The sequence below is a fragment of the Periplaneta americana genome, chromosome 3, assembly GCF_040183065.1.
Source record: "Periplaneta americana isolate PAMFEO1 chromosome 3, P.americana_PAMFEO1_priV1, whole genome shotgun sequence".
NCBI classification, from domain to species: Eukaryota; Metazoa; Arthropoda; class Insecta; order Blattodea; family Blattidae; genus Periplaneta; species Periplaneta americana.
The window spans coordinates 5,530,481-5,544,554 of NC_091119.1; the positions used below are offsets into that span (position 1 = coordinate 5,530,481).

General features: G+C 33.2%; 1 protein-coding gene across 1 annotated transcript in view; it reads left to right on the top strand.

The window, feature by feature from the left end:
• The window catches only part of P58IPK (dnaJ homolog subfamily C member P58IPK), a 31,875-nt gene extending 22,497 nt beyond the window's left edge, over positions 1–9,378 (top strand). Inside the window, exons 9-11 of the mRNA XM_069819950.1 lie at positions 2,883–3,051; positions 3,282–3,391; positions 8,756–9,378. Of these exons, the coding sequence (XP_069676051.1) occupies positions 2,883–3,051; positions 3,282–3,391; positions 8,756–8,883 (407 nt within the window). The 3' untranslated portion in view covers positions 8,884–9,378. The remainder of the gene's footprint in view (positions 1–2,882; positions 3,052–3,281; positions 3,392–8,755) is intronic.
• Positions 9,379–14,074: the final 4,696 nt, after the last annotated feature.

The window sequence follows — 14,074 nt, forward strand, 5'->3', positions numbered from 1 at the left end:
ATTGTACTGTATTGTATTTATTAACATTCCATGGTATTCATACATTGCTTACAGCTAGAATATGGAACAAGTCAACAAACTTAATACTATTATAAAGTCTTAATTTATAGTCACAGTCTAGATGAAATATATACAGACGAGATTTACAATATAGTCTACTAGTACAACACAAAGTTTTAGTATCAATTTCATGAAGTGTTATTGAATGTCATGAATTCACCTACAGAATAGAAGGAGTGAGAAATTAGGTACTTCTTTAATTTGGCCCTAAATAATCTTATGTTTTGAGTTTCATTTCTTATATCGATAGGGAGTCTATTAAAAATTTTTACTGCCATATAACGCACTCCTTTTTGATAGCACGATAGACTTGCCGATGGAGTATGAAAGTCATTTTTTTGGCGTGTATTTATGCTATGAACTGTTGAATTAGTTACAAAGTTTTCACAAGTACATAAGGGGAAGATTATTAATGAAAAGATATACTGACAAGCCATGGGCATTATTTGTAGTTTTTTTTTAAATAGTCCTACACGATTCCCTAGATTTGGCACCTACTATTATTCTAATTACTCTTTTTTGTAATAGAAATATACTGTTACTATCTGTGGAATTTCCCCAGAATATTATTCCAAAACTCATTACCGAGTGGAAGTATGCAAAGTATATTGTTTGTAAGGTATTAATATTTACTATCTTTTGCATAGATCTAATAGCAAAACAAGCTGAATTTAGTTTGGGGGTAATTTCTTTAATATGATTTTTCCTATTTAACGCATTATCGATTTTTAAGCCAAGAAATTTGGTTGTTGTTGTTTCTAATAGGGATCTGTTGTTAATTATTGCGCTAGAAATTTGCGAGGTTGAATTTGGACAGGATTTAAATTGAATTACAGTATGTTAGTTTTGTCACAATTTAATACTAATTTATTGACTAAGAACCAGTCACATATTTTGAAGAGAATTTCCTCTTCGAAGATTGGAATGTGTTGGAGTTATTGGCTGTAATTACTATACTTGTGTCATCTGCAAATAATATGTGGGGGGCAAGATCATTTATTAACACTAGAAAAAGTAGGGGACCTAATATTGATCCTTGAGGAATTCCATTATTAATAGTTCCCCATGTCGAGGCAGATTTCATAGTTGTATTGATTTCAACTTTCTGTTTCCTGTCAATGAGATATGAGTAAAACCATTAATTTTTCGTAACAAAATTCTTTATTACATGATAATTGCTGGACGTGTTGTATTCGGTGACTAAGGCAATCCAGTTTATTGTTACAAGAAACCACATTAATGGATTCAAATTTCTTACAAGGTATGGTTGTTATGTCTCGTCAATGTGGTATCCTGTGTTGTCTTATGTAGATCCACAATGTCATGTTAACCACATATCATGGAAGTCCCATTGTGTCCGTCTATTGTAGGTCGAAAAATAAAGACAAAATACGAATTTAGAATGGCTCCCTATCAGGAAATAAAGAAGTTTTAAGAAATAAATTTATCACTGTTAGTACAAGCAAAGCAATTTCATCAGAAAAAAGAATTGACATACTGTATATACAGCAAAGTTTGGAAACACATGACATTCACAACCTGCTCAAAAAATGTACTCCACTAAAAATCTATTGTTTCCAAGAAAAATGCTTCATCTTGCTTCAAAACAAATTCTTTTAGAGCACAGAATTCATAAAAATGCATATTTTTCATATAACGACAGAAACGTATACTTTTGACCTCAGATTTTATCTTATATAGGCCCTACTGTATTTCAGTATTTGGTACATTATGTTGTTGAAAGGCAGAAAGCCGGACATTTTGGCTTTATTGTAAAAAGCCGGCCAGACACTCACAAAATACTAAAAAAGCGGGACATGTTCGGCAAAATCCAGACATCTGGTCACCCTAAGTAAAAGTGAATTAGTATGTTTTTCGGGCTTGTTTTGATTATTTTTGTATATTGCAGGCAAAGCTCTAGCCTTTCTATTGATATTATTACGGTATTGAAAAATTGGATTTCCATTTTTGTCTATTTCTGTATTCTTTTGCTGTGCTTTAAATAGGGTATAGTGAGGGTCACATAAGAACGGTTCCTAAACAGCAAATATTGCCGTCTTGTCAGTATTGCCAACTGTTACCAGATATCACACGATCCTTCGTACTAAATGACTGATTTACTTACTCTACTTTATATTGGAAGGTTATTCTAAATAATTCAATAATTTGTAACATATTTTCATAGAAAAGAATCAACATGTCAAGTATTTTGTCTGGTAATACGAAATTCATTGGTTTGACTAAACAGTTGACACACGAGACCTAACCTAAAAATGTATTTTGTTTGATCACATGAAATTATTAGTACTAACTCCGAAAACTTACCTGACTATAGTCGTGAATTATAACCACAAAGCAACACATAAAATAACTGTTATATATTAATATTAATACTGATATTAATTAATTATTAGTATGTTCAAATTTCACTAGCTTCCAGTAACAGGCTCAGAAATCTAGTACAATTTCAATTTCATGGAACTCCAGTACTGACAAATATTGTCGATATTTGTCTCAGTGCCAACATACCAGTTACAAAATCACTACCATTTGTAGTATTTGTCAGTATCGAAATTCGAAACGAAGTTGGCAAGAGAAAATTGAACCAGCAAACTAGAAAATCACCACAATCCACTAGCTTATGTAGTAATGGGGGAAAAATAGTTAGGTTTCACCCTTAGGGTATGAAGTAAGCTGACCCGGACTATATATTGGTTACTTCTCCTTCCCCTCCTCCCCCCATTGTTACATTTTGTATCTGTAATATACTACATTTTTTGCATTGTTGTCTTATGGTGAGTAATGTTCTTTTTTTTCTTCAGCAATACATGACTATCAGGATGCGTTAGAATTGGATGAGAATTATAATCGCGCAAAAGAAGGCAAGCAGCGAGCACAGAAACTGCAAAAACAAGCAGAACGAAGAGACTATTACAAAATATTAGGTGTTAGTAGAACAGCCAGTAAGAAGGACATCATTAAAGCATATAGGTAAGCTATCGTTCGTCTTTTTTTTGCCTTGAGTGGTCGATTAGGTAGTTTTTCTCCTACTCTCTGTCTCTCTTCCTCTCCACCCTTCTTTCTCCACGTCTGTCCTCTGTAAAGTTGTATAAATGTATTAATACACTCATAGTTCCTCTGATTCGTAGAAACATCATATTAAATTTAGCATTGATTAAGGTGCTTCTTTTACACTAATACTAGTGGTATTTTAATTTCAGAAAAGCTGCCCAAAAGTGGCATCCAGATAATTTTCAAGGTGACGAGAAGAAAATAGCAGAGAAAAAATTTATAGATATAGCAGCAGCCAAAGAAGTACTAACAGACCCAGGTAATCTTTGTTTTTATATTAAAAGAAGAAAATATGCACATCTATGGTATCTGTTTTGCTTCTTGATGTTGGTTGTTTTAAATCACATGTTGTCACTGAAATGTATCATAAATACTATTTGTCTTCTTTTCAGTAATACAGTAAAACTTCTTTTATACATTTCATACTTACTCATTTTTTCTGAGTTTCCAGCAAAATCCCTGTACTTTCCATGTTAATTTATTACAAATATACTGTACGTTTTTCATTCATTCGTTTTTTACACCTATACGATCTTTAATGAACGACTCTGTGAATGTGAGCATTACAACATTTGCTGTTGCTAAAAATCATCTGAACATAAATCACACTGTGACAAAATCACTATTATCTAGCACTGCGATTTTTCCAGAACTGTCACAGTTCAGAGTCCATGTCTATTTGATACCATGAACAGTGCATCAAGACGGGAATTGTAAATGATTATGATGTAGGTTCAATAAGTGATACATATTGTAGTCATTGTCAAGCATTTCATTTTAAAGGAGTGATAGTGAAGAGCATTTTAATTCACGTTGCCACAACAGTTTAGTGTCCTTTCCTCACCCGCGTGTATATACCAGATAGAGAATCGTTTCCAAGACAACATGAAAACATAATATTATGCATGATTCAAGGTGAGTGAAAGCATCAGTGGTTGTAAATATCAAAATTATTCTCACATCACATTGGGAACAGTTTCACAGTATACAAAAGATTTTGTCGATAATAATAAATGTTATTATTATATTGTTATAAACAATACGTTTCAGTTTTACAGGAAAGTTTAATAATAAGCATAAGAATAAAATAGTCGTCCCTACATTCTGTGATCACGACTTGTAAAATAGACACACACTCACAAATAGTACACGACTGCTTCTCAGAGATGTCGTGACGTCCGCGTTGTTTGTAGATTGCAACCCATCTGTAGAAACAGTCAGTCACTCCTGATTGGTTGTAGATTTTATAAAACGCCAATGCGAATGAGTCATTTCAATTCGCTGCTTTGGCTTGTAGTTCACACTGTTTATAATGGGAAACCATAGATTACGTCACACAACAAGCGAATGTAAGCTCTCTGCGCATGTGCAAGATTCGCTGCATTTCACTGCGATAAGGAAGTCAGCACACATGCAGACTGGGACTTGCAGACGATGCACAAGCTACAGACAACAGCAGTTCCCGATTGTGCGTGCATTGGAACGCATAACATGAATGAAAGAAAGAAAATATAAGATTATGCTAGGGACAGGGGTGGTTATTCAGGTGAAGTGCTACTTCATCTATTTATGTGTAAAATACAATTTTATCTAGTATTAATTAATTCTAGTTATTACCGGTACCGTATTTCTAAAATAAAAAAAAAAGTTTTCTTTTCAGTCATTCTGAACAGTGTTTAGTTGTATAAATAGTACCTGTAACCGTCCGCTGAATAGAATAATGTCAACTGTTACGAGCGCCGAGCGGTGACTATTAGAACTTACAATACTGTAGAGGTGAAATTATTTGGGTTCCCATTTTCATACAGCACTTGGTTTCCATGGTAACGTGATGTCACGCACTAAAGAAAGATTGTATGAGTGAAGTGGGTTTCTGAGTCTTTCAGTTACGAAGAATTGTCAGACTTGTAGGTGGAGTGACCAGTTGCAGATCTAACTGTACTAATAATAGAGAAGGGTTGCAGCTGATCTCCAAGGCCGGGGGCTATTGTTTAAGGGCTGTGAAATCTTACAGTATGTACTACCTGACTCGAGAATAGTATTCTCATTCTCTGTGTCTTAGCAGCCACCCCTGGTGCGGTAAATTAGCTGGTTCTATGTTATGTTATCAGGAATACACCACACATACATTACCAAAGTTAAAAGTTGTTTTCCGCGGCGTGTATTATTTCTTCTCATGAGCTCTTGTATTTGAAAGTTTTAACGCGCACGTAAATGTACACATGTAGTTTAATACTATGTACTGTACGTATATATTAACTTATTATTCAATGCATTTAGAGTGTACTAGTGATAAGTGTATATAGTGTATTAATCCTACATCTAAGTGTGTATTATATGTTCAGTCACTATTATACAAATACGAGTATTTAAGTACCAGTACATAGAAAATGTTGATAAATGAGTGCGAAATATGTATCCCGAAAACTACACAGTTGTAATTTATTAGAAATGTCGTTTTGTAGACTTAAATATGAGGATAAAAAATATGTTTTAAATTCTTGACGATCTACAGTTCCATTTGTTTTGTTTTAAAAAATGCTAAGAAAATAGAGAAGTTGTATTGTATTGTATTGTATTGTATTGTATTTATTAACATTCCATGGTATTCATACATTGCTTTACAGCTAGAATATGGAACAAGTCAAAAAACTTAATACTATTATGAAGTCTTAATTTATAGTCACAGTCTAGATGAAATATATACAGACGAGATTTACAATATAGTCTACTAGTACAACACAAAGTTTTAGTATCAATTTCATGAAGCGTTATTGAATGTCATGAATTCACCTACAGAATAGAAGGCATGAGAAATTAGGTACTTCTTTAATTTTGCTCTAAATAATTTTATGTTTTGAGTTTCATTTTTTATATCGATAGGGAGGCTATTAAAAATTTTTACTGCCATATAACGCACTCCTTTTTGATAGCACGATAGACTTGCCGATGGAGTATGTATAAAATAACTTTAAAAATTCTTCTGATGAAAGAAGCTTTTCTGTTTGAAAATATTGAAAATTTCACTCGGAATGCTACATCACAGGAGGGACTTTCCTCATTAGCCCCATAGTTTTGCATAGAATATACTGTCCACCTCAGTTAAACTCAGACGTTTTATGAAGACATCATCGACAGGTTTGCTGCTTTAAAAGATAGGAGGATTGACTTGGTATGCAAGAAATTGGGTGAGTTCTGAAAGAAATTAGTTTTCCTGTTTGCATGTGTTCTAGAACTATTAAAACTGTACGTAGTTTACGAATATAAGATCTACTCATTATATTGGTATGCATTTATGTGAACAGCACTTCACCAATTTTTTTGACAGCGAGCCGCTGCTGGCTGAGGACAGCCAGGTTATGGTTTATTTATTATGGTTTCTCACAACAAATGTTAAAATTAATGACATCATATTTAATAAATAGACAGCAATATGTTAAATACCATCAATGCGAGTCATATATTTACACTGCTAATTCTGGAGTACCTCAAGGCTCAAATCTTGGCCCACTATTATTCTTGATTTATATTAATGATTTGCCTAAAGTAATTAAATATTCAAAATGTTTACTTTATGCTGATGATCTAAAGATATTTAAATCAATACAAAATACGTCCGATCTAGAATTACTACAAATTGATATCAACAATATTTATCAATGGCTTTTAAATAATGGGTTAAACTTTAATACAAAAAAATGCTGTTATATGACTTATACAAGGGCTACATCTTATTTAAGAGGTAATTATACATTGAACGGTGAACCATTACAACGAATATATTGTGTAAAAGATCTCGGTGTAACTATTAATCATAATTGACTTTTCATAATCACATATTTAATATAACAAATAATGCTTTCAAAAATCTGGGTTTTATTATTAGAAACTCAAAAACTTTACAGAACACTTCGACTTTGACACTCCTTTTTAATTGTCACATTCGCGCTAAATTGGAATATGCCTCTGTAATTTGGTCACCCACTTGCAAATCACATAGTAATGAAATTGAAAAAATTCAAAAACGATTCTCTAGATATCTGTATTTTAGAAGATATCATTGTTCAGCCCTCCATAACAAAATTTCGTACAACAATCTACTTGCTGAATTTAATTTAATGTCTCTTGCCAGTTGTAGATTACTTGCTGAGGAACTTTTATTGTATAAAATATTCAACGGGCTACTGGATAATAGCGAAATATTATCACAAATCCAGAGTAACGCTAGAACATCACATTTAAGAAATCGTCAATTGTTATATTATAAAAAACCAAACACTTCAGCACATAAAAATTCACCAGTGTTAAAAATGTGTTCAAATTTCAATGAAATATGTGAATCATGGGATCTAGATTTCTGCATTTCTTACAAGAATACAAACATTTTCTTATTAATATACTGAAGGTAGTTGATTTTATATAATCATCATCATCATATCCCTCACGTATTAGACCCTACAGGATCTGTTACGGTCTCATGCCAGCCTCTTTCGTGGTCTTCCCAATTTCCTCTTTCCTCTTGGTACATAAGTAAGAATCTGTTTAGGCCATCTAGTGCGATCCATCCTTTCGACATGTTTTTTCCACTGAAGTCGATATTGTTGAACAAAATTAACTATAGGATCCATTTTGAGTTCCTGCAATATGTCCACATTTTTACGGTGTTCCAGCAAAGAGCATCCCGCTGTTCGTCTCATGAACCTCTTTTCAGCTGTCGTCAACCTTTGCTCATCAGCTTTTCTGATTGTCCATGCCTCGCTACCGTAAGTGAGGACCGGTCGAGCTAGTGTTTTATATACCTTTAGCCTTGTATGTTTCTGAACAGGGGAGGAACCTATCCACAGGAACTCCATATTACATTCAAGTCTCATAATATTAACAGCCGGACTGCAGAATCTGTTGATTTTATATAATATTGCTATTTATTACTCTGTAATTTGCCAATTATAGCTACATTTTACATTTTTGGCTACGATATCTATATTTAACTATTTTTCATTAATTTTATTTTGTATTTTTCATTTATATCTATATCTGTATCTCTTATTTAGGTAGTATCTATTTGTCTGTTCTTTTTTTTTCTTTCCTTTTCTCATTTTCCATTTTAATTTGTATTTACACTTGTATCTGTTTCATCTCTTTTTCCATGTTATCTATGTTTTTTCTTTTTTGTAAACTAATATCTGTACTGTCTATTATAATTGGGGCTTGCCCTGTTATAGGCATAAATAAATAAATAAAAAATTAACTGTGTGCTGCATTGTGCAGCACATAAAGAGCGGCCGTCACTGCTCCTGAGGTGCCTCCGCTCCAGGAAATTCTTTACAATACGAGCAGCTGAATAAAGTTACAAGAGTTGAAAATTCTTCGTTCTGCTCTGAATTTCTGAACCATGATTCAGACAGCACATACACGCTGAGAAGTGAAATCTGAACAGGACTGCATGGGCTAAATCACTTCCAAGCAGTTCACTTGATTATTCCCAACCTCGAACAGGCTGTGTTTCGGTTCGCGCATCTACCTGTTGCTGTCTGTGCTCTGTGATTGGGAGCATATCAAACAAATTGATGGTTGTGTACTAGACTTTTGACATTATATTAATTGAATTTATTTTATTTCACAGAAAAGCGTGAAAAGTACGACAATGGTGAGGATCCGTTAGACCCAGAGGCACAAGGAAATCAAGGGTTCAATCCATTTCACCACCACTTCCACAATAGTCCCTTCCAGTTCAAGTTCCACTTCAATTGAAGATTCAGTACCAGTCTTAGAACTTGTTGATATGCCGAGCGTCAGTTTCCGAAGCATCAATAGTAATTGAAACTAAGCACTGTCCGTCAAGTTCCAGTGGTTAGTTTCTGTGCTCTCTGTTAATGATGGTCTGAGTGTTACGAACTGGCTCGGAGTTTCATAGATACATTTTGTTACATTCAGAGGGTCATATAAGATCAGAATATGATGAAGGAACAAACGTTAATTTCATATTTTGCTATACCTTTATCAGGACAGTGAAAGAACCGTACAACATTTGTAAATTCTGTAAGAAAATTAGAAGAATGTGGTAAGTTGGAGTTTTTGTAGAAAGTGAATATTCTTCATTTTTCTATACACACTTTTAACACTTATATATCACTGATTAAATTTCCAGCTTCTTTACTGTGTTAATATTTAGGATTTACCTTGCTTGACTAGTTTCGAAGTCTTGTGCTCCATTGTCCAAAACCTAGTGGCGATCCCACGCTATCTGCTGATTTCCTGTTGTGTTCATGATTGTGTCGAAAAGGGTGAGTGTTTTGAAATTCATTTGAGTGTTCAGAATGTGATGTGGGTGTGTTTTTGTATGTTTATAAATTTCATATTGTTCTAGGGCGTCAAGTTTCTGTTTTCTGGCTGGATGTGTGCTATATTCAATCATTGTCTGTGCTGCTGTAGGTATAGTTGAAGTTTGTGATGTGTGATATCCAGTGCATTCTAATGAAGAAATACACAGTATCAAATACATAGCACAGGAAAATGGATATAACCCCAACATAATAAGAAAGACTAAATGCAAAACAAAACGCCACACAAACACAGGAAAGAAACAAATATTTCACAGTAACATATGAATACATACGGGCTATTCCATACGAAATCGATCAGTAAAAAACCTCCCATTTTTTTAATACTCTAATTTTTTCCATATTTATACAAGGTGCTGAGGAGAGTGCATTTTCAAAAATATAGTACTATCGAAAGTCAAACGGTTTTTGTACTATTGAGCAAAACATTTAGCTTATTTTATAAAAAACAAGCCTCTTTCAGCGTTCAGAACTCTGGAACCATTTACTGCAGAACATTGAACGAGAGCTTATTTTGAAGCTGACATTTGGTAGGTTATGTTAAGAAGTAATCCTTATTTTTATTGTACACAGAGAGACAGATAATCTGATTTTACTTGCTTTTAGGCTTTTTGCCCATTTGTAAAAATGTAAAAAAAATATTGAGAAAGAACCTTGCATTATTAAGAGGGATTCGGCATTGTTTGCTTAGTGGTACGGCAATAAGTTTCGAGGGTATTAAATAGATTATTGTCACACGCCTAGACTTGAACGGCGCAGTACCGCACGCACTGGCTGAGAGCTGAAGATAAGCGAGCGTTGGGCGTCATTTTACTCCTGTGTTTATGAAAACCTGTGATAAACTAGCCCAGCTATGCGCTACTAGACGAAACATCACGTGTTTGTCTCCTCACCTTGCTTGCCTCGGCTAGCTCCCGCTGGTTAGTTCACGCGCATACTATTTATTTTCTTTATTTGATATTTTCAATACTTTCTTATCAACGGTGCACCAGTAAAAAGTATGTGTTTATTTGTACTTTCAATGTGGAATCTAACCATATATTTTTAAAATATTTTTTCGTGGGCAAAGGCGTCTTAATGAAGAAAAATCTAAATTTCTCCATTTCCATAAAAAGTAAAAAAAACTGTTTACATGTCAATATAAACTTTAATTTCTGAGCATCAAGATAAACCATGATTTTGATCATTGGGTGAAAGGGTTTCGGAGCCACAACAGTTTAAAGTTGCTAATTTTATGAAACTACGATAAATTTAAATATTTTTAATTTAAATACTATGAAGTTCTGATGTCTCAAACTTTGCACAAAGCATTGTATCACAGTTGTCTACGGACAGAAAAAGTTTCATTGTACTTAAAAATTGCACGATCAATTTTTTCTATATTTCAGTCGATTTGAGATGGAATAGCCCTTACAAAATTGCATCTCATCATTCAAGAAACAAAATACAACATTTCATACAGAACACAGAACACACTACAAAAGCATTTTAACTCACAGACAAGACACACAAAGAAATACAACTTAACAGGAGTTGACAAATTATCATGCAACAGTTGCAATGACTTCTGCATTGGACAGATTGGAAGATCATTTCAAACATGTTACAAGGAACTTGTCACAGCCCTAACCAAACTACACAACAATTCAACCTACTCAGGACACTTCACAAACTCCAACCACAGCTACAGTAACATAGACAACGATATGAAAATACTACATATCCAGCCAAAAAAACAGAAACTTGACACCCTAGAACAATATAAAATTTATAAACATACAAAAACACACCCACATCACATTCTGAACACTCAACTGAATTTCGAAACACTCACCCTTTTCGACACAATTGTGAACACAACAGGAAATCAGAAGTTAGCGCGAAATCTCCACTAGGTTTTGGACAATGGAGGACAAGACTTCGAAACTAGTCAAGCAAGGTAAATCCTAAATATTAACACAGTAAAGAAGTTGGAAATTTAATCAGTGAAAGTGAATATCTCTGGTTCGAATAATCATAGTGATAATGGCTAGGAATTGTATGCAAATAAAGATCAATGTGCAACATTTAAGAGTCTTATTACATGGTGCTAATACCACGAAAAGATTTCATTATAAAGAATAAATTTGTTTGTACAAAGATGGAAGAAAATTAATTGCCCATGTTGTATCATTTTTAACTAAAAGAAGAAACAATATTGTTAAAGAGTTTCACACTTAAGTCTATTGTATTTGGGTATCCCTTTCAACAAAAATAAAGTTCTTGCAGAAGAGGTAATGAAATCTCACATCTGTAATCATTGAGGAACTGAAGTCATTTTTAATAATTCAGTATTTCTGTGTGATGCAGGCTCAGTTAGGTTATAATTGAAAATCTCTCGTTCATTTTTTAGTGTGTGATATTGATTTATGTTTTGATATTACACTTCGTTTATATTACCTTGTTGTACATTGACCTTTGGTGTATTTTGATAAGTTTCCTAAGAAAGGCAAAACTCTGTTATGAACATTCTATGAACATGCTGTCATATTTATAGAGGGGTATTAATTCTCCTCATTTGTGATAATACAATTGGTGGTTCTTCTGCCTCAGCTTCTTCCTCTTTCAGCTTACGCTGTAGCACAACGTTTGGCCATCTATAACAAATTTGTTACATTAATATCTATGCACCCATCACGTTGAAAATTGTACCAGATTGCAGTGATGTAGATAAACAATATTTTAGATGCAGTAATCTAATGTTGTGATGAAAGGCAGCAAGTTTCTTAAATTAAATCCTTACTGCAAAAGGGAATGCATTAAACTCTTGTTTCATTCAATTTCAGACTTTTATGTTAACCAGAAAGTGCGACAATGTCACAGGCTTTCGCACAGTGATGTTTGCTACAAATTTAATTACGTAAAATGGTAACTCATAATATTGAAGTGTAAAGTAATTAAATAGTAATATGCGTTACAAGAGCGGTATGTTGAAGTTTTCATGTTCGAGGAAAAGTTTGAAAAAGCGAAACGTAGTTGAACTTTTTTAATTTCCGAGAATTGAAAGAAAACATACCGCTCGTGTATCGTACATTATTTTGTGCGAAGATCGTTTATTACATAACTGAAAGAGGAATTTCTAATTAGTTGCAATGAAATCTCCATGTTGGTTTCTGTTCAATGACGGCAAATTTGCAAAACAAAAATATCTATCTTCAACATTGTTGCTTTAAAATGTTTTCTGTGTTTACTATACTCCAGCAGGCCGTGATATACGTCTGTCTTTTTTTTCCCCCCCAGTCTATAAATGCGAACTTAAAACAAACGGCTTCCTTAATGTTACATGCATCACGAATGCAGTAACTTTAGTGGAGTTGTAGAGTTTACTTAATTTTTGCAAATATTTAAAAACAATAATTAACAGTGCAATTTAGGTGAAATTGCAGTGGTAAGTTTGCAATTTATAATTATTACTATATTGAACGTCTCTAAAAATAATATGTTAAAAGCCTAAAGCAGTAAAATCAATATGTCACTTAAGCGGTAAGAAGAGGGAAATTATGTGTGTTAGGTTGGGAGTACTGAATGTGGAATTTTAGACTTACCACAGATTGGTTTTGTGCAGAAACCAAGCAAATACGCACGATCTCGCACAAATTAATATTACCTATGGCCATTATGTATGAAAATTAGAGATTCGATGTGACTGTTTTATGTACACATCAGAATTTAAATTGTTTGTGGATATACTAGAGTTTTGCATAATTTAAAGATAAATTGTTTGGGTAAAGGGTATAAAATAATGGAATTGGTTGGAAGTTGAAAATTGATATATCTCCATTTAGAGTTTGATTCATTTTTGCATCATTGAAGTTCACTGAAACAAAAGTTTAGAATTGCAACTGTTTGATAAAATAATGTATGTATAATATATATTTTTTTTCATTTCTTTTGTTTCTTGCGTTAATGTTAAGTTTTCGGTACTGAAGAGTTATTGTAACCATTTTAGTGCCAGACTTCTGATGTTCTGTACATGCAAAAAATACTAACCTAACATTATTGAAATTGCGTTAAAATTGTAAATTTAAAACTTGTATTTACATAATTTTTAAAAATTTGGAAGAATCCTGTTTAATTTTGTAGCGTTATTTCGTGTTATTTGATTTAAACGAATTTTTTTTTCACAATAATAGGCTATAGATTAGTTATAACTTAATGTTGATAGATCAATAAGTCAATAAATTAATTAATAAGTAAATGTAAATTATGTGACTGGTGCTTTGTTAGTCACGCAGTTTTCTCACATGCTTCGTGATTGATATCAGTAACATAACAGTCATCTGTCTCTTCAGCTTTCAACAGTGTGTAATGTTTTACTTATAGTAGGACGAATAGAAGAAATAGTGTATGCACTCTGTGAGTTTACATGGATCTGCCACAACGCGGCGCTACTATCGCTATGAGTGTGACTCTGAAGGAGTTCATATTCGTAACTTAAGAAATACCTTTATGATCCATTATTCATAATTAATAGTCTTCTATCAGGTAATACTATTATGAACGTTCGTAACAGAAAATACAATGGGATCCTAAACATTGTGAAAACAATTGAAGACGTTATT